Source organism: Ammodytes marinus, assembly GCF_949987685.1.
Source record: "Ammodytes marinus genome assembly, chromosome: 2".
NCBI classification, from domain to species: Eukaryota; Metazoa; Chordata; class Actinopteri; order Uranoscopiformes; family Ammodytidae; genus Ammodytes; species Ammodytes marinus.
Genome location: NC_137231.1, coordinates 30,740,239 through 30,759,412, shown reverse-complemented (window position 1 = coordinate 30,759,412; position 19,174 = coordinate 30,740,239). Strand labels below are relative to the sequence as shown.

At 39.4% G+C, this 19,174-nt stretch overlaps 1 protein-coding gene across 1 annotated transcript in view; it reads left to right on the top strand.

Annotated features, from left to right (window-relative positions):
* The first annotated feature begins 10,656 nt into the window (after nt 1-10,656).
* The window catches only part of LOC307256850 (uncharacterized protein), a 29,324-nt gene continuing 20,806 nt past the window's right edge, over nt 10,657-19,174 (top strand). Inside the window, exons 1-3 of the mRNA XM_080035962.1 lie at nt 10,657-10,891; nt 11,812-12,327; nt 18,632-18,691. Coding sequence (XP_079892088.1) covers nt 10,720-10,891; nt 11,812-12,327; nt 18,632-18,691 — 748 coding nt within the window. The 5' untranslated portion in view covers nt 10,657-10,719. The remainder of the gene's footprint in view (nt 10,892-11,811; nt 12,328-18,631; nt 18,692-19,174) is intronic.

Sequence of the window (19,174 nt, the reverse complement as noted above, 5' to 3'; positions counted from 1 at the left end):
GCCTGTCACCACCAGATAATCCAACACATGAACCAGGACTAGGTCTCTATGTCGCATTCATTTGTCGGTTTATTTTAAAACATCATGATAAAAACAGTTTTCAGTCACATAGCCTACCCAAAGTATGCCATACGCACAGTAGGATGTATTCAGTAGCCTAAGAAAGAAAAAAGAAAAGTCTACCACGCAACGCGTTAGTTTTCTGAATTTACTGTCCTCCGATTTTCAAACTGAGAGTCATACAATCTGGACGGGTTCCGAGTAATGTATAGTGATGAGTGGGAAACATAGGTGATGCATATTAAATACGATCGGTGGTATTTGTTGATGTGCTATCACGAACTAATCTGGTCGTGTCAGGGCAACTGGTGATCGGCCACCACAGCCAACAGCTGGCTCGAAGCTTCGTGCTGGTTACGCACACTGTGACACAAATCTTACCTCAAATTGTATATTCCACTCAAAGGCTATGGAAGTGTAAACCGATATTGAGTAGATTGGATTCTTACGGCCAACATGAACATATTAAACATTTGACGTTTACGGGTTTTTGATCAGGCATCTACGTAGCTACCGCCACCAGCTACCCTGATCACCAGCTGCCCTGACACACCGGCAGGCAAAAACATCGTTTTTTTAAGCACTGGTCAATTTTGAGATTTGTGTCTATTTAGCTTCCATAACATGTCTTCTTTCATACTAGTATGGATAAAAGGTCCAAAATATACGTTTTAGGTGTTTGTTTTACTAAACCTTGACTGCTTGCGTCTGTATTTTGCTTCTAAATTCGTCAAAAGTGAGCGTACTACGGTGGCCCTGAGAGCTCACGGCACTGCAACATCAGAAAACACATGCAAGAAGACAAAACGCAAGCAAATTAAGAAAACATCTTCATCAATTTGACAACACATGCGCACCATTTAGAAAACACATGCAAGAAGAGAAAACGCAAGCAAATTAAGAAAGCACGACGGAAGTGTTTCCAGAGGACACTTAAAAGTGATGCACATGTCCAGACAGGCTTTTTGCAAGCACCGGTGTTGCACTGAAAGCTGTGACCTGTCAGAATGTGTGACCCTAGAGGGCGCTGTTCTTATTTCTTAACTGATTTCAATAGACTGTGTAGGCATATAACGACCCTGTCTCACAGTGAAATGTTTTAATAATTATGTTGGTCCACAGCTGAAAACATAGTTTCACAAAAACAGCCCTGCAATTGAGAGATTATTAAAGGGGACATATTATGAAAAACAAAACATTGCAGGTGTTTGGGCACCCTTTTAGGTTATTGGGGTCTCTACCAGCACACACAAGCTTCAAAAAAACAAATGTGTCAGTTTCTTCAGGGATGCTTTTTTAGAAAAAAGGGGGATTTGAAGGTTTCTTCCAAAAAACACAGACTGGTGACGAAACCGGTCGGTTTTCATTACCATAAATACTCCCACGGGAAAGCTTACCAGAAACTCGGTAGTTGATTGGCAAATCAAGACGCCCCGTTGGTAATCACACACAGCTGAGTCTCCACTCGCTCATGCAACAACAGAGGAGAAGCAAGCTGCAGTGTTAGCTCATCCTCAAGCTACCATCACACCCCAGCCTCGAAGCAGACCGGGGCTGAATGGATTTTTTGTTTGGCTATGCCCAGCAAAGGTTGGCAATCTAGTGTGATCTGCTGTTATACTGGAGTGTGGAGGAGATTGTGCCTGGAAGACAGAGAGACACCATCTCTCCTCTGGAAATGTAAGTAGTCCTATTTAAAAACAAATCTGTCCGTTTATGAGTTCAATGTGTGTAATGTGCTTTAATTTATCCCTCCTATAATAACCAACGCCGACTGAAACGAGAGAATGTCTCTGGGTTAAGTAGTTAGCGTTAGCGTTAGCGCCCGTTAGCTTTTATGCTAACGGTTAGATCTGTGAGTCTGTCCGTGACAGCCCCTGTGTGAAAACACGGTGAAACTGTACGGTGTGTTGGAAACTGAAGAGTATTTGTTTGTTGTTGACAGTGTGTAGTTATGCAAGCAGTCGTGGTACATGCAGCAGTACGCCTATTACATCTCCAGTGTCATATAATAGACAGGAATAGCCTACTGTAAGTTGCCTCTGCTGCTGTTTGTTTCCTGTCCATTATATTTCAAAAAGCACACAGTATCACTCAGAACTCGTTTCTTCTTGAGCAAGGGCTATACTGAACTTATTAGTGGCCCATCTTATTTAATAATGGAAGAAAAAATATATTTTCATTAGTTTGTAGCTTTGCCATAACTACAGATGTATCATGTATGTAGGCTACACATGATGTAACATTGAATGTGCCATGTTTTACAGCTATCTGGGTGACCTGACGGAGCGTTGACCCACAAGGACCGTCACACTATCTGTTCCATCAGAGGACTGTTCACTGGGTGGAACAGGTGGTCTTCTTCAGGGCCCACCAGCAACAACTGGACAGTTACATACAATATGGCTTTGCTTCTGTTTGAATTATGTACACTTTATATTTCCATTTCACTGGCTATGAATAAACTGCTTTATTTTTAAGTATGGTTTTGGTCATTTTAAAATGTAATGATACTGTTTCAAAGAAAACATCTTCAGAGAGATAAAGGGTTGAATTAAAAAACGTATAAGTCAATGCATGTAGATCGGTCTGAAAACTAGTCCAACATCCTGACTATGAAAATGTGAGTTTCAAGTAATCCTTTACTACACGAAGCAAACAGTGACAGTAAGCAACACAATACATGTTTCAACAGTAAAACTTTATTATAAATGAGTGATCACAATACAAATGATACATTACCTACTAGATATTGAAAGGGTGTCAGATAATTTGCAGCTCTGACTGTAATTGTTTCTATATATTTTTTTTTTACAAAAGATAATGTCTTTCCAGTGGATCTTGACATGATACATTCCTTTCCTGCCACGTTACTGTACATTTACAGCATGGCTTCACAAGCAAAGCTTTTTCACTCCACTGGGTTGTAGATCATTCCCTAGTTTAACCTGTAGAGACATACATAAAACGTTGTATGTTACAAGTTTAGAGAGTTTATTCATAAATACTTAGCTCATATTCTGTTACTGACTGTGACATATTTAAACTGTATTTACCTGAGGATTATGTCAGGGAAACCAGAAATCTTGATGCAATTTTCACAGTTTTCAGCTCAGACTCCTGCCTGACCAGGTTCAGTTGTAAAGCTTTTGGTTTAGAAGTGATAAGTGTGCTGATATTTGCTGTAGAAATGAAGGTAAACATGGTAACATCGATCTCCATGCTGCATTGGCCAAAAGTAAACAAAACTGACAGCTGGGCGTGTGCCATGCCCATATAGGTAGGTATAGAGTAAATGAGCAGGGCGGTGCATGCACGCCCATGTAGATAGGAGGGGGGTAGATGTCAAAACCAAATTTTTTAGGGAGAGGCCAAAAAAGGCCTGAAAAGGCAATGAAGAAATGGGCATTGGTAGAAAACTAATGGGCTTTTTGTACAATAGACCATTAAAACCTTTTCTAGTAGACCTCGGAAATACACATTTAAACCCGAGTTTTTGCATAATATGTCCCCTTTAAGTTGTTTGCTTCCAATTTAAAATGATTGTGCAGTGGAAAAAGTATAGCCTACACATTTCACTGTGATGGGTAAATAGGTTGGTTATTCACCTTTAAAAAAACAATCTGACCATTTCAGTGCCAATTTTGAGAAACTTCTACGATTTGCGCAATGGACCAACTTTTTTACATAGCCTATATTTCCCTATGAGACTGGGTTAATCAATAAGAACAGCGCCCTCTAGGGTCACACATTCTGACAGGTCACAGCTTTCGGTGCAACACCGGTGCTTGCAAAAAGCCTGTCTGGACATGTGCATCACTTTTAAGTGTCCTCTGGAAACACTTCCATCGTGTTTTCTTAATTTGCTTGCGTTTTCTCTTCTTGCATGTGTTTTCTAAATGGTGCGCATGTGTTGTCAAATTGATGAAGATGTTTTCTTAATTTGCTTGCGTTTTGTCTTCTTGCATGTGTTTTCTGATGTTGCAGTGCCGTGAGCTCTCAGGGCCACCGTAGCATTCTAACGTAACATACAGCACCGCGGCCGCTGTCTGAACCATAATAATCTTGGTACTCTTGGAAAGCTCTGAATCTCAAGCACAGCATTATCGGATCCAAATATGGCAATTTCCTTTGTATCAGTAACCAATCGTGAAATTGTGAGGAGGGATTTAGTGCTAGTAACGTGACCTCATTGGCTAATGTATATTTCTGACTATGTGATTCGCTAAAAGGCATCACGTGATGCTAGCCGCGGGTAGCTCGAAAATCACAAAATAAAATGGGAAAAACGCCGAAAATATGCCAAACCAACACAAAAAAAATACTTTATCAATTGGCTACGGACATAACATGATCGCCATTTGAAGGGGAGACGTGTTAAAGACGTGTAAATCACGCCGATCACGTCGGAGAGACACAGACGATCAGAGGGGGAGATGGTGGGGAGAGAGGGCGTCTGTGCCGACTGCGGAGCAGGTTGACAGACAGTGGCTAATAATGAATGAATCACGTTTAAATTAGGGTGTGGATGTAAATGTTTGCTATGCTATGGTTTATATATGTTGAGCAGTGATATGCCTATATGGTATTGAGGGGTGTAGGGCCTAATTCAATAAATGACTGTAGCTATAATCAGTGATCATCAGTAGAATTCACGTCTTTATCTTTAACGGCCGTTTTCTCAAAATGAGCTTTTTCCAATACTCTGAACAAAATATCTCAACTTCTAGACAACTGTTTTTACACAATGATTTGTTAATATATTGTTAATTGTCTGATTTATGATACATTTTCCTCCTAAAAACATGCATTTCTAAGACATATACATAGTATTTTTTGATTTACTAAATGAAAAAAGGCTGTATCTAAAATCTGTTGTGTAAAAACTTTAGAAACTAATATGTGGTTAAAATAAAATAGAGATTTTAACTCTGGCTTTATCCAACATCTAGATTTTTTTTGGATTTTTTTTTACGCATACTTGGTTAAATATTGCCATATTTGCATATTTAATAAAATATTAAAGAAAAACATGTAATACAAAAAATAATTGTGTTAATGTCAGTAATCAACTGGCAAAGTTTCATGATGATATCTATAAGTTAAAAAAAAATCCCTATTCACCTGGGGTGTCTCGCCTTAACCTTCCTCAAGTGTTAAGGCCAGGACACACCGGCCAGATAATCGCCGTCGTAGTGTCGGTAGGGGGTCGGGACACGAATCTGTTTGGTGTGTGCCGTGACGTCGGCCGACGTAGAGGTCGTCGGGGCATGTTCAATTGGCGGCCGACTGTCTTTCATTTGGAACAATTTGATTGGTGGAGGGCTAGCGAATCAGTGAAGCCCGGAAGTGAGGCGGGTAGCACAAACAGCTAACAACAGCTAGCCATCATTTTATGTGTTTGTTCGTTTCGTTTTGCAAGTACTCACATGCATCAACCCTTGTTGACTGCTTGACACCATGCTCGACACTCTCTGCTAAAAATTGTGCTCTTATGGTCCATAAATATAAATACGTATTTCTATCTATGTTTATGCTCTAGAGAGCTGTCCCATCATTTCCGGCTTTCGTATTTTTTCGGGCCACAATACAGATTAGCGCCGCCTGCTGTTGTGGAGACATTACGTCCCGCGCAAGCGCAGAGCGTACGGAAAATAAGCAGTCGTCTCGGTGTGTTTTTTGGCCGCGACGGGAAGACTGGAGCTTCCTGAAACGGCGACTCCATTTTTTGGGTAGTCGGAACGAGTCGGACTGGTGTGTCCTGGCCTTTAGGGTCGCCACCAACCAGTTTTGAATTTCAAAAGCATAAAAGAACCACATACATTTTTTATTGCATCAAGTCTTCTTGACTTTGTCAGGAACCTCTATTTCAACAAAATAAAAATAAATCACTTAATTATAAAATGCTCTGGTGGAAATTATAATCTCTGTGGTTTTTAGGGTCGGTTTTGACCCGGTTCGAAAATAAGATTTAAAAAACAATAATTAGAGCCAAGACTGAAATCATAAGTGCACTGTCAGCCAACACAATGCCAGCCAGCTCCTCTCCCAATCATGTGAACTTTAAGGGATTGCCTTCTTTTACCGTATACCTGCAGTAAAGCAAAACAAACAGACGGACATATCCAGACATGTGAGGTCAATTCAGTATAGAGTTGGTGACTTGACTTGCAGAGTGCACATCTACTATTTGCAGTATTCAAAAATGAGGAGATTTACAGCGAGCCAAGTTCTGGAATATGTTTTTGGTGAAAATTGCGGCCTGATTGTAAAAGAAAGAGGTGTCAGGTCTGTCGAAGCACTAAGGATAGAAAGACAAACGTATTGTGCTTCACCTGCAAGAAATATATCTGCAAAGAACACTAAAAGTGATGCTTTTTGCCACACATCTGAACACATATACATACACATGATCACAGAGACTTTTACGCTGTTTTTTTTACTCGGTTTGGAACAAGTAATTTATTTTCGATTGGTTTGATTGGTTGTTGTTTGACCTTACAAATCTATATTTTGTGTTATGACTTGTGTGTATTTATATTTCTTTCAACTTTTTTTTTATTGAAATTGAGGGGTATACTGACAAAAAAAAACAGCGGCATACACTGAAAATATTAAAAGGCAATAATTTCATGGATATGGAATCCTAACAAGGTAACCAAGAGATGAGAAACAAATTGGATGATAGATAATTGTTTGTGGGTTTTTTACACCTGATTTCATACACGGGTCAAAACCGACCCATTAACACAAGAGATGGTAACAGAAAGTTAACACAGGAGGAAGGTTAAATATTTCATCCCAATTGATTAAATATATTTTGCTACTGTCTTCCTCTCATGATACCATCACAGTAGTATCATATCCCTTTGTCCTCTGTCCCTCCAGAGCTCCCACAGCAACATGTCTGTACGGAGGAGGAGGAGGTTCTCGCTGACCAGCAGCTCTGTGTTCAGGAGAGGAACTCCAGTCTGGACCAAGAGGAGCCAGAGCCTCCACAGATTAAAGAGGAACAGGAGGAACTCTGCAGCAGTCAGGAGGGAGAGCAGCTTGGACTGAAGCAGGAGACTGATGCCTTTATGTTGACTCCTACTAATGAGGAAAGTGACCACAGTGAAGATCAGACTATGTACCTGGATGCTGGAAACACTCTACGTGAACCAGAGAAACAGGCTGTAGTCAAAATGCCAGTTATAAGCTCTGTGGTATCAGAAGCAAACAGGGACCAGCAGCTCCTCCCCAACAACTCTCATTTAGCTGAGAGCCAAGATCACAAAGGAGGCAAAGATGGAGACTCAGGTTTGACTAGACACACACAGCCTGAACGGAAGAAGAGACGTCGCAAAAAGGAAAGTCAAAGTAACAATGCTCACACAGGTGAAAAGTCTTTGAAATGTGACACTTGTGGGAAAGGTTTTCTGTTTAAGTCAAAATTCAAGAAACACATGATCACCCATACAGGTGAGAAGCCGTTCCTTTGCAAGACATGCGGAAAAACATTCAGTTACCAGGATAAATTGAACAGGCACATGACCATCCATACAGGTGAGAAGCCGTTCCTTTGCAAGACATGTGGGAAAGGTTTCAGACTCCTCTTTGTATTGAAAGTCCATATGAGAACGCACACAGGTGAGAAGCCGTGCCTTTGTAAGACCTGCGGTAAAACATTTAGTCAACAGTCTACATTGAACTCACACATGACCATCCATACAGGTGTGAAGCCGTATACTTGCACAACATGCGGTAAAGCTTTTCGGCTTACTCGTGACTTGAAAACCCACATAAGAGCCCACACAGGTGAGAAGCCGTACGTCTGCAAGATCTGTGGGAAAAGATTTGCTGATTCGTCTAATTTGTCACATCACAAGAGATGTCATACTGTCAAGTAGCCTTGTATTCACTAAAGTTGTGGGGGTCGTTTCAGTTCTAGTGGTTAATGGTGAGAACACAGAAGAACAGATAGGGGTGAGGATACACATAATTGCAGCTCTTGGGGGAAAAGCTTGACTCAAATCTCAAACTTGAAAAAATCATTGAATATTATTATATACAATAGAAACCAGAGTTGTTTATTTACTGAAGATACATATTTGCCATTGCTACATTCCTGTAAGTGAATTGTAAAATGTTTTCTGTAAAGATGATGTCATTAATTTAATTTTAAGTTTCCCAACATATTTCTGTTACAAACATGTATTTTACTTGATTGATTGGTCATGAATATAGTGTTGGATATTCAAGTTGGTCAAGTTGCATTAAAGTTTATTTAATGGTCTGTTAGTCTCTGAATGGTGTGTTTTTTTTCAATGATAAAAAAATAACCTAAAATAATATAGGGGAGAACTGGGTAATGTGAGACACTTTTTACATTGGCTTCCCTCTAAGGGAGCTAAAATGATTTATCAGTCAAATTTACACATTTCCCATTAATTCAGGATGTTTCCTAGAAGATGGCATTAGCAGAATTTATTCATGACAAAGGGCAGTGAAAATATGATTGTTTTAAAAAAAGTTGTCTTGTGTCTCAGTTTACCCCAGCTGTGGGGTAAACTGAGACAGACCAGAGAAATCATGGGGGTAAACTGATCCACTTACCTTTTCCACCATAACAACAAATGTTGTAACAGTTACAGTAATCCTGACAGCTAGCTTGAAAACCAAATATTCCAAAACTAATGTCGGACGAGTAACAGAATCATGGGGTTTGGTCAATTAAGAAAAAAAAATTCTAAACAATTGAAAGTAACTCTGATCAAATAAACCATATCATTCATATTCAATAATTAACATTCAAACGACATATAGAACCAGTTAGATTAAAACACAGTCTGTGGGTGAGAACACAGGACCCTTAGAGCCAGCTAGTGTCTGGGGGTCGGAGCAAAGAACAATCAGAACCAGCTAGAAAAGCCTGGGACTCAGAACACAGGACTAGACCCAGCTGTCATTTTCCATCTTTTGAGTATTTGATTAATATTTTTCTGCATTTGTTTTATTGGGATCATTCATTGAATAAAGACATATTACTTGGAGTATATTGGTGTTAAAGGTCACTCTCCTGTCCCCCATATACATACGTGCCAAACCATGCCCTTGCTGACACCCCTTCAACCATCAACCCCCACCTCCAGCCCACATTGTCTTTTGTCTTATTTAAACTAGTCTCGTTGCTACCTCAAATATAATGGATTCATTAAAAGAGGGCACATACACTGTCTCACTTTACCCTACAGCATTTGTCTCACTTTACCCCACTGCCACAATTGGAGAAAAAACTACCTCTTTCAGCAAATCAGGCTAATCTTCAGTTATCATCATCACATGGTTTCATATGTTGGTAGTTCATCAACATGTATGATAGAAGCTTTTCTACCTGAAGCAATTTGTTTTGGCACAACAATCGATTAAGTTGACAGCAAGAAAATTTACTTTTTCATGCAAAAAAGACATTTTTGTGAAAAAAACATGTTTACAACATCACTAAAAGGTCCTCTCTTTCATGGCCAAGGGGAAATGAGAGGGGCTTGAAAACATATATCTCACATGACCAAAAATGTGTTCCATTGCCTAGATACAGGGGGTGTCACACAGTCCCCCGTTCTCCCCTATTTTGGTATTCTTACAATTATTTTATATAGTTTTTTCATATTTTGTACTTGACTATAATAAGTAAACCTGCTATTTCCAAGATTTCCTTTTGTGGACTGTGTTTTGTGTGCTTTTAATTTCCACCAGATAATCAAGTTACAGAACAATACTCAGAACTAATGAGCTTGATGCACTACTTATTTGCTCATTGTTTTGAATGGTGTGCTAAGGCTTTTCTTTTTACACTATGATTTGCCTTGCTGTTTTAAATGTGTTATATAGAGGACATTTCCTTGAAAAGCATTTCCATGTCTGTATATGCAGTGACCAGATATAACTTACAATTTAGGCTGATTGTCTCCAAACTGTTTGAAAGTCAAGTTGTGTCTACGATATGTTTGATGATAACGATAGATTGGAATCATCTTAGACAAAGAATGATCCATGTATAATTATCATGTAAGAACCCTTTGTCTGTCCACAAATAAAACAACCTTTTATTCACAGACACGAGTAGACAGAAATTATATACAACTCTGCATCTATATTTTCACTCAATATAAAATGTTTAACTAACAGAGTAAACCTGATAATGATAGCCTACATTACTTATATAATCCTACCATGTAAAAGACTCAATGGAATATTCTCATAGGTCAAAAGTATTTAAATAAAACACATTCGATTAAAAACAATTTAAATAAATTATTTTCAATTTTAAAGAGTAGCAAGGACACTCTCAGCTAGAAATCCAGTGGTCCCAGCAGAGACCTCACAAAAGATAAAGATACATTCCGTATACGACACGTGGGATTTTCTTTTAAAATTCTAAGTTAATTATTTTCATACATTACAGTCTGAGAGTATGTTTGAGCAACAGTAGGCTATCAGTTGAAGGCGGAAAGTAAATCTCCAGCTCTCATACTGTCGGAACTTATCAGTGTAACATCCACCGGAAGTAAACAATACAGGCGCTCGTAGCAGTAGCAAAGGAGCTACAGTAGCTTATTGATTGAGCTCGAGGACGATATTGTAGTGGCGGCTCACAGTTTAATCTGTTACTAAGGGAACATGTCTTCAGCTGAGAGTTTTAGAGAGTTTGTCAACGAGCGACTCACTTCTGCTGCCGAAGAAATATTCGGAGTTTTTGAAAAAACTATTGTCAAGTTCCAGGAGGAGATAGATCGTCAGCGCAGACTGCTGGATATCGCTTGGAAACCTGAAATAAAGTTACACCGGATAGGTGAGGAACACTGAGTTATTTAGTTAATAAATGCATATTACTTTGGGTTTAACCTTCCTCTTGGGTTAGGGTCGCCACCAACCTGTTTTGGATTTCAAATGCATAAAAGAACCACATACAGTTCCTTGCAAAAGTATTCATACCCCTTGAACTTTTCCACATTTTGTCACGTAACAACCACACACGTACATTTATTTTATTGGGATTTTATGTGATACACCAACACACAGTGGCGCATAATTGTGAAGTGGAATGAAAATTATACCTTGTTTTAATTTTTTCTAATAAATAAAAGCCTGAAAAGTGTGGCGTGCAAAAGTATTCAGCCCCCCAGAGTCAATACTTTGTAGAACCACCTATTGCTGCAAATACAGCTGCAATTATATGGGTGTATGTCTCTACCAGCTTGTCACATCTAGATATTGACATGTTTGCCTATTCTTCTTTGCAAAATAGCTTGAGCTTCAGATTCAGCATCAGATTGGATGGAGAGCGTCTGTGATCATTTAATTTAGTTAAGAAATGTGTTCTCATACCCCTCAGGTAACACAACAACCAAATATTTATTCATATGATTCTCTTGAGGTTAATTTAAAAAATGTTTTTATTGAAATTGAGGGGCATACTGACACAAAAAAAAGGCCCAGCGACATACACCGAAAATATTAAAAAACAATCATTTCAAGGTAACCAAGAGATGAGAAACAAATTGGATGACAGATAATTGTTAGTGGGTTTTTTACAGCTGATTTCAGACACGGGTCAAAACCGACCCGTTAACACAAGAGATGGTAACAGAAAGTTAACACAGGAGGAAGGTTAAATATATCATCCCAAATGATTAAATACATATTGCTACTGTCTTCCTCTCATGATACCATCACAGTAGTATCATATCCCTTTGTCCTCTGTCCCTCCAGAGCTCCCACAGCAACATGTCTGTACGGAGGAGGAGGAGGTTCTCGCTGACCAGCAGCTCTGTGTTCAGGAGAGGAACTCCAGTCTGGACCAAGAGGAGCCAGAGCCTCCACAGATTAAAGAGGAACAGGAGGAACTCTGCAGCAGTCAGGAGGGAGAGCAGCTTGGACTGAAGCAGGAGACTGATGCCTTTATGTTGACTCCTACTAATGAGGAAAGTGACCACAGTGAAGATCAGACTATGTACCTGAATGCTGGAAACACTCTACGTGAACCAGAGAAACAGGCTGTAGTCAAAATGCCAGTTATAAGCTCTGTGGTATCAGAAGCAAACAGGGACCAGCAGCTCCTCCCCAACAACTCTCATTTAGCTGAGAGCCAAGATCACAAAGGAGGCAAAGATGGAGACTCAGGTTTGACTAGACACACACAGCCTGAACGGAAGAAGAGACGACGCAAAAAGGAAAGTCAAAGTAACAATGCTCACACAGGTGAAAAGTCTTTCAAATGTGACACTTGTGGGAAAGATTTTCTGTTTAAGTCAAAATTCAAGAGACACATGACCATCCATACAGGTGTGAAGCCGTATACTTGCACAACATGTGGGCAAGGATTCAGACTCCTCCATACATTGAAAGTCCACATGATCATCCATTCAGGTGAGAAGTCGTTCCTTTGCAAGACCTGCGGGAAAACATTTAGTCAACAGGGTACATTGAACAGGCACATGACCATCCATACAGGTGTGAAGCCGTTCCTTTGTAAGACATGCGGTAAGACATTCAGTTACCAGCATTCATTGAACAGGCACATGTCCATCCATACAGGTGTGAAACCGTTTACTTGCACAACATGTCGGAAGGCTTTTCGGTGTACTGCTCACTTGAAAGTCCACATAAGAGTCCACACAGGTGAGAAGCCGTACGTCTGCAAGATCTGTGAGAAAAGATTTGTTAATTCGTCTAATTTGTCACATCACAAGAGATGTCATACTGTCAAGTAGCCTTGTATTCACTTAAGTTGTGGGGTCGTTTCAGTTCTAGTGGTTCATGGTGAGAACAAAAAAGAACAGATAGGGCTGAGGATGCACATAATTGCAGCTCTTGGGGGAAAAGCTTGACTCAAATCTCAAACTTGAAAAAACATTGAGGATTATTATATACAATAGAAACCATAGAGTTGTACCTCCACTCCAAAGTTGTTTATTTACTGAAGATACATATTTGCTATTGCTACATCCCTGTAAGTGAATTGTAAAATGTGTTCTGTAAAGATGATGTCCTTAATTTAATGCTAAGTTTCCGAACATATTTCTGTTAGAAACATGTATTTTAGCATGATTGATTGGTCATGAAAATAGTGTTGGATATTAAAGTTGGTCAAGTTGCATTAAAGTTTATTAAATGCTCTGTTAGTCTCTGAGTGGTGTTTTTTTAATGACCAAAATTAACCTAAAATAATATATTTTGGTAGGCCGGCTCCGCCCGTCTAACTACTTCCGCTCAAATTTAATTTCCCCTGCAGTAGTCAGTCTGGGTCTGCGTATATTCTTAGGTTTTCTCCTGCCAGATTTCTGCCAGTCCAATCAGCGCACAGAGGGAGTCGCTCGGAAGCCGATGCATAACATAACAGCCTCGTTTGAGATGTCGCCGTCTTGCTAAGACCTGCGCAATTATGACGCTCGGCTTGCTGAGCGCACAGCATTTTTGCAGCATTTTTGTTGTGCGCTCAGCAAGACGCGCGTCATAGTTGCGCAGGTCTGAGCAAGACGGCTCCAAGTCGAACGAGGCTAACGTCAAGCCCCAAACGCTATGCGATTGGTTGGCAGATCCAGAGTGGCACTGAGTAGATCCAATAGTTTTAAACTTCAACAGACACCCGCCTCCAAGTGAGTGAACGTTTGCCAATAGAGCGATTCCGAACCTTCTGTACAAATGAAATTAGGTACGATGGTCTGGTAGGACCAGGCTAATATTTTGGTATTCTTAAAATTATTTTATATATTTTTTTTAGCGCTCTCAGTTTAACGCGTTATTAACGGCGTTAACGCAAACCCATTTTAAGGGCGATATTTTTATTGTTTATAGTGGGGCGACTGTGGCTCAGGTGGTTAAGCTGGTTGGCCAATGATCCTAGGGTTGGCGGTTCGATCCCAGCCCGGCCACTTGTGTCATGGTCGTTGTGTCCCTGGGCAAGACACTTCACCCACCTTGCCTCGTGTGAATGTGTATGATTGCTGTATGTTTGAGGTGGTGGTCGGAGGGGCCGATGGCGCTGAATGGCAGCCTCGCTTCTGTCAGTCTGCCCCAGGGCAGCTGTGGCTACTATGGTAGTTTACCACCACCGGTATGACTGTGTGTGAACGAATTGTACCTGGAACCCTGTAAAGCGCTTTGAGTATCTTGAAAAGCGCTATATAAATCCAAGCAATTATTATTATTATTATTATTAACAACCACACACGTACATTTATTTTATTGGGATTTTATGTGATACACCAACACACAGTGGCGCATAATTGTGAAGTGGAATGAAAATGATACCTTGTTTTAATTTTTTCTAATAAATAAAAGCCTGAAAAGTGTGGCGTGCAAAAGTATTCAGCCCCCCAGAGTCAATACTTTGTAGAACCACCTATTGCTGCAAATACAGCTGCAATTATATGGGTGTATGTCTCTACCAGCTTGTCACATCTAGATATTGACATGTTTGCCTATTCTTCTTTGCAAAATAGCTTGAGCTTCAGATTCAGCATCAGATTGGATGGAGAGCGTCTGTGATCATTTAATTTAGTTAAGAAATGTGTTCTCATACCCCTCAGGTAACACAACAACCAAATATTTATTCATATGATTCTCTTGAGGTTAATTTAAAAAATGTTTTTATTGAAATTGAGGGGCATACTGACACAAAAAAAAGGCCCAGCGACATTCACCGAAAATATAAAAAAACAATCATTTCAAGGTAACCAAGAGATGAGAAACAAATTGGATGACAGATAATTGTTAGTGGGTTTTTTACAGCTGATTTCAGACACGGGTCAAAACCGACCCGTTAACACAAGAGATGGTAACAGAAAGTTAACACAGGAGGAAGGTTAAATATATCATCCCAAATGATTAAATACATATTGCTACTGTCTTCCTCTCATGATACCATCACAGTAGTATCATATCCCTTTGTCCTCTGTCCCTCCAGAGCTCCCACAGCAACATGTCTGTACGGAGGAGGAGGAGGTTCTCGCTGACCAGCAACTCACTGTTCAGGAGAGGAACTCCAGTCTGGACCAAGAGGAGCCAGAGCCTCCACAGATTAAAGAGGAACAGGAGGAACTCTGCAGCAGTCAGGAGGGAGAGCAGCTTGGACTGAAGCAGGAGACTGATGCCTTTATGTTGACTCCTACTAATGAGGAAAGTGACCACAGTGAAGATCAGACTATGTACCTGAATGCTGGAAACACTCTACGTGAACCAGAGAAACAGGCTGTAGTCAAAATGCCAGTTATAAGCTCTGTGGTATCAGAAGCAAACAGGGACCAGCAGCTCCTCCCCAACAACTCTCATTTAGCTGAGAGCCAAGATCACAAAGGAGGCAAAGATGGAGACTCAGGTTTGACTAGACACACACAGCCTGAACGGAAGAAGAGACGACGCAAAAAGGAAAGTCAAAGTAACAATGCTCACACAGGGGAAAAGTCTTTCAAATGTGACACTTGTGGAAAAGTTTTTCTGTTTAAGTCAACATTCAAAAAACACATGATCATCCATACAGGTGTGAAGCCGTATACTTGCACAACATGCGGGAAAGCTTTTCGGCACACTGGTCACTTGAAAATCCACATGAGAAGAGCCCACACAGGTGAGAAGCCGTACGTCTGCAATATCTGTGGGAAAAGATTTGCTGATTCGTCTAATTTGTCACGTCACAAGAGATGTCATACTGTCAAGTAGCCTTTTATTCACTAAAGTTGTGGGGGTCGTTTCAGTTCTAGTGGTTCATGGTGAGAACACAGAAGAACAGATAGGGGTGAGGATACACATAATTGCAGCTCTTGGGGGAAAAGCTTGACTCAAATCTCAAACTTGAAAAAATCATTGAATATTATTATATACAATAGAAACCATAGAGTTGTACCTCCACTCCAGAGTTGTTTATTTACTGAAGATACATATTTGCCATTGCTACATTCCTGTAAGTGAATTGTAAAATGTTTTCTGTAAAGATGATGTCATTAATTTAATTTTAAGTTTCCCAACATATTTCTGTTACAAACATGTATTTTACTTGATTGATTGGTCATGAATATAGTGTTGGATATTCAAGTTGGTCAAGTTGCATTAAAGTTTATTTAATGGTCTTTTAGTCTCTGAATGGTGTTTTTTTTTTCAATGATAAAAAAATAACCTAAAATAATATAGGGGAGAACTGGGTAATGTGAGACACTTTTTACATTGGCTTCCCTCTAAGGGAGCTAAAATGATTTATCAGTCAAATTTACACATTTCCCATTAATTCAGGATGTTTCCTAGAAGATGGCATTAGCAGAATTTATTCATGACAAAGGGCAGTGAAAATATGATTGTTTTAAAAAAAGTTGTCTTGTGTCTCAGTTTACCCCAGCTCTGGGGTAAACTGAGACAGACCAGAGAAATCAAGGGGGTAAACTGATCCACTTACCTTTTCCACCATAACAACAAATGTTGTAACAGTTACAATCCTGACAGCTAGCTTGAAAACCAAATATTCCAAAACTAATGTCGGACGAGTAACAGAATCATGGGGTTTGGTCAATTAAGAAAAAAAAATTCTAATCAATTGAAAGTAACTCTGATCAAATACACCATATCATTCATTTTCAATAATTAACATTCAAACGACATATAGAACCAGTTAGATTAAAACACAGTCTGGGGGTGAGAACATAGGACCCTTAGAGCCAGCTAGTGTCTGGGGGTCGGAGCAAAGAACAATCAGAACCAGCTAGAAAAGCCTGGGACTCAGAACACAGGACTAGACCCAGCTGTCATTTTCCATCTTTTGAGTCTTTGATTAATATTTTTCTGCATTTGTTTTATTGGGATCATTCATTGAATAAAGACATATTACTTGGAGTATATTGGTGTTAAAGGTCACTCTCCTGTCCCCCACATACATACGTGCCAAACCATGCCCTTGCTGACACCCCTTCAACCATCAACCCCCACCTCCAGCCCACATTGTCTTTTGTCTTATTCAAACTAGTCTCCTTGCTACCTCAAATATAATGGATTCATTAAAAGAGGGCACATACACTGTCTCACTTTACCCTACAGCATTTGTCTCACTTTACCCCACTGCCACAATTTGAGAAAAAACTACCTCTTTCAGCAAATCAGGCTAATCTTCAGTTATCATCATCACATGGTTTCATATGTTGGTAGTTCATCAACATGTATGATAGAAGCTTTTCTACCTGAATCAATTTGCTTTGGTACAACAATCGATTAAGTTGACAGCAAGAAAATTTACTTTTACATGCAAAAAAGAAATTTTTGTGAAAAAAACATGTTTACCACATCACTAAGAGGTCCTCTCTTTCATGGCCAAGGGGAAATGAGAGGGGCTTGAAAACATATATCTCACATGACCAAAAATGTGTTCCATTGCCTAGATACAGGGGGTGTCACACAGTCCCCCGTTCTCCCCTATTTTGGTATTCTTAAAATTATTTTATATTGTTTTTTTCATATTTCGTGCTTGACTATAATAATTAAACCTAATATTTCCAAGATTTCCTTTTGTGGACTGTGTTTTGTGTGCTTTTAATTTCCACCAGATAATCAAGTTACAGAACAATACTCAGAACTAATGAGCTTGATGCACTACTTATTTGCTCATTGTTTTGAATGGTGTGCTAAGGCTTTTCTTTTTACACTATGATTTGCCTTGCTGTTTTAAATGTGCTATATAGAGGACATTTCCTTGAAAAGCATTTCCATGTCTGTATATGCAGTGACCAGATATAACTTACAATTTAGGCTGATTGTCTCCAAACTGTTTGAAAGTCAAGTTGTGTCTACGATATGTTTGATGATAACGATAGATTGGAATCCTCTTATGTAAGAACCCTTTGTCTGTCCACAAATAAAACAACCTTTTATTCACAGACACTAGAGTAGACAGAAATTATATACAACTCTGCATCTATATTTTCACTCAATATAAAATGTTTAACTAACAGAGTAAATGGGATAAAGATAGCCTACATTACTTATATAATCCTACCATGTAAAAGACTCAATGGAATATTCTCATAGGTGAAAAGTATTTAAATAAAACATTCGATTAAAAATAATTTAAATAAATTATTTTCAATTTAAAAGAGTAGCAAGGACACTCTCAGCTAGAAATCCAGAACCATCCCAGCAGAGACCTCACAAAAGATAAAGATACATTCCTTAGGACACGTGGGATTTTCTTTTAAAATTCTAGGTGAATTATTTGCAAACGTCACAGTCTGAGAGTATGTTTGAGCAACAGTAGGCTATCAGTTGAAGGCGGAAAGTAAATCTCCAGCTCTCATACTGTCGGAACTTATCAGTGTAACATCCAGCGGAAGTAAACAACACAGGCGCTCGTAGCGTTAGCAAAGGAGGTACAGTAGTTTATTGATTGAGCTCTAGGACGATATATTAGTGGCGGCTCACAGTTTAATCTGTTACTAAGGGAACATGTCTTCAGCTGAGAGTTTTAGAGAGTTTGTCAACGAGCGACTCACTTCTGCTGCCGAAGAAATATTCGGAGTTTTTGAAAACACTATTGTCAAGTTCCAGCAAGAGATAGATCGTCAGCGCAGACTGCTGGATATCGCTTGGAAACCTGAAATAAAGTTACACCGGATAGGTGAGGAACACTGAGTTATTTAGTTAATAAATGCATATTACTTTGGGTTTAACCTTCCTCTTGGGTTAGGGTCGCCACCAACCTGTTTTGGATTTCAAATGCATAAAAGAACCACATACAGTTCCTTGCAAAAGTATTCATACCCCTTGAACTTTTCCACATTTTGTCACGTAACAACCACACACGTACATTTATTTTATTGGGATTTTATGTGATACACCAACACACAGTGGCGCATAATTGTGAAGTGGAATGAAAATTATACCTTGTTTTAATTTTTTCTAATAAATAAAAGCCTGAAAAGTGTGGCGTGCAAAAGTATTCAGCCCCCCAGAGTCAATACTTTGTAGAACCACCTATTGCTGCAAATACAGCTGCAATTATATGGGTGTATGTCTCTACCAGCTTGTCACATCTAGATATTGACATGTTTGCCTATTCTTCTTTGCAAAATAGCTTGAGCTTCAGATTCAGCATCAGATT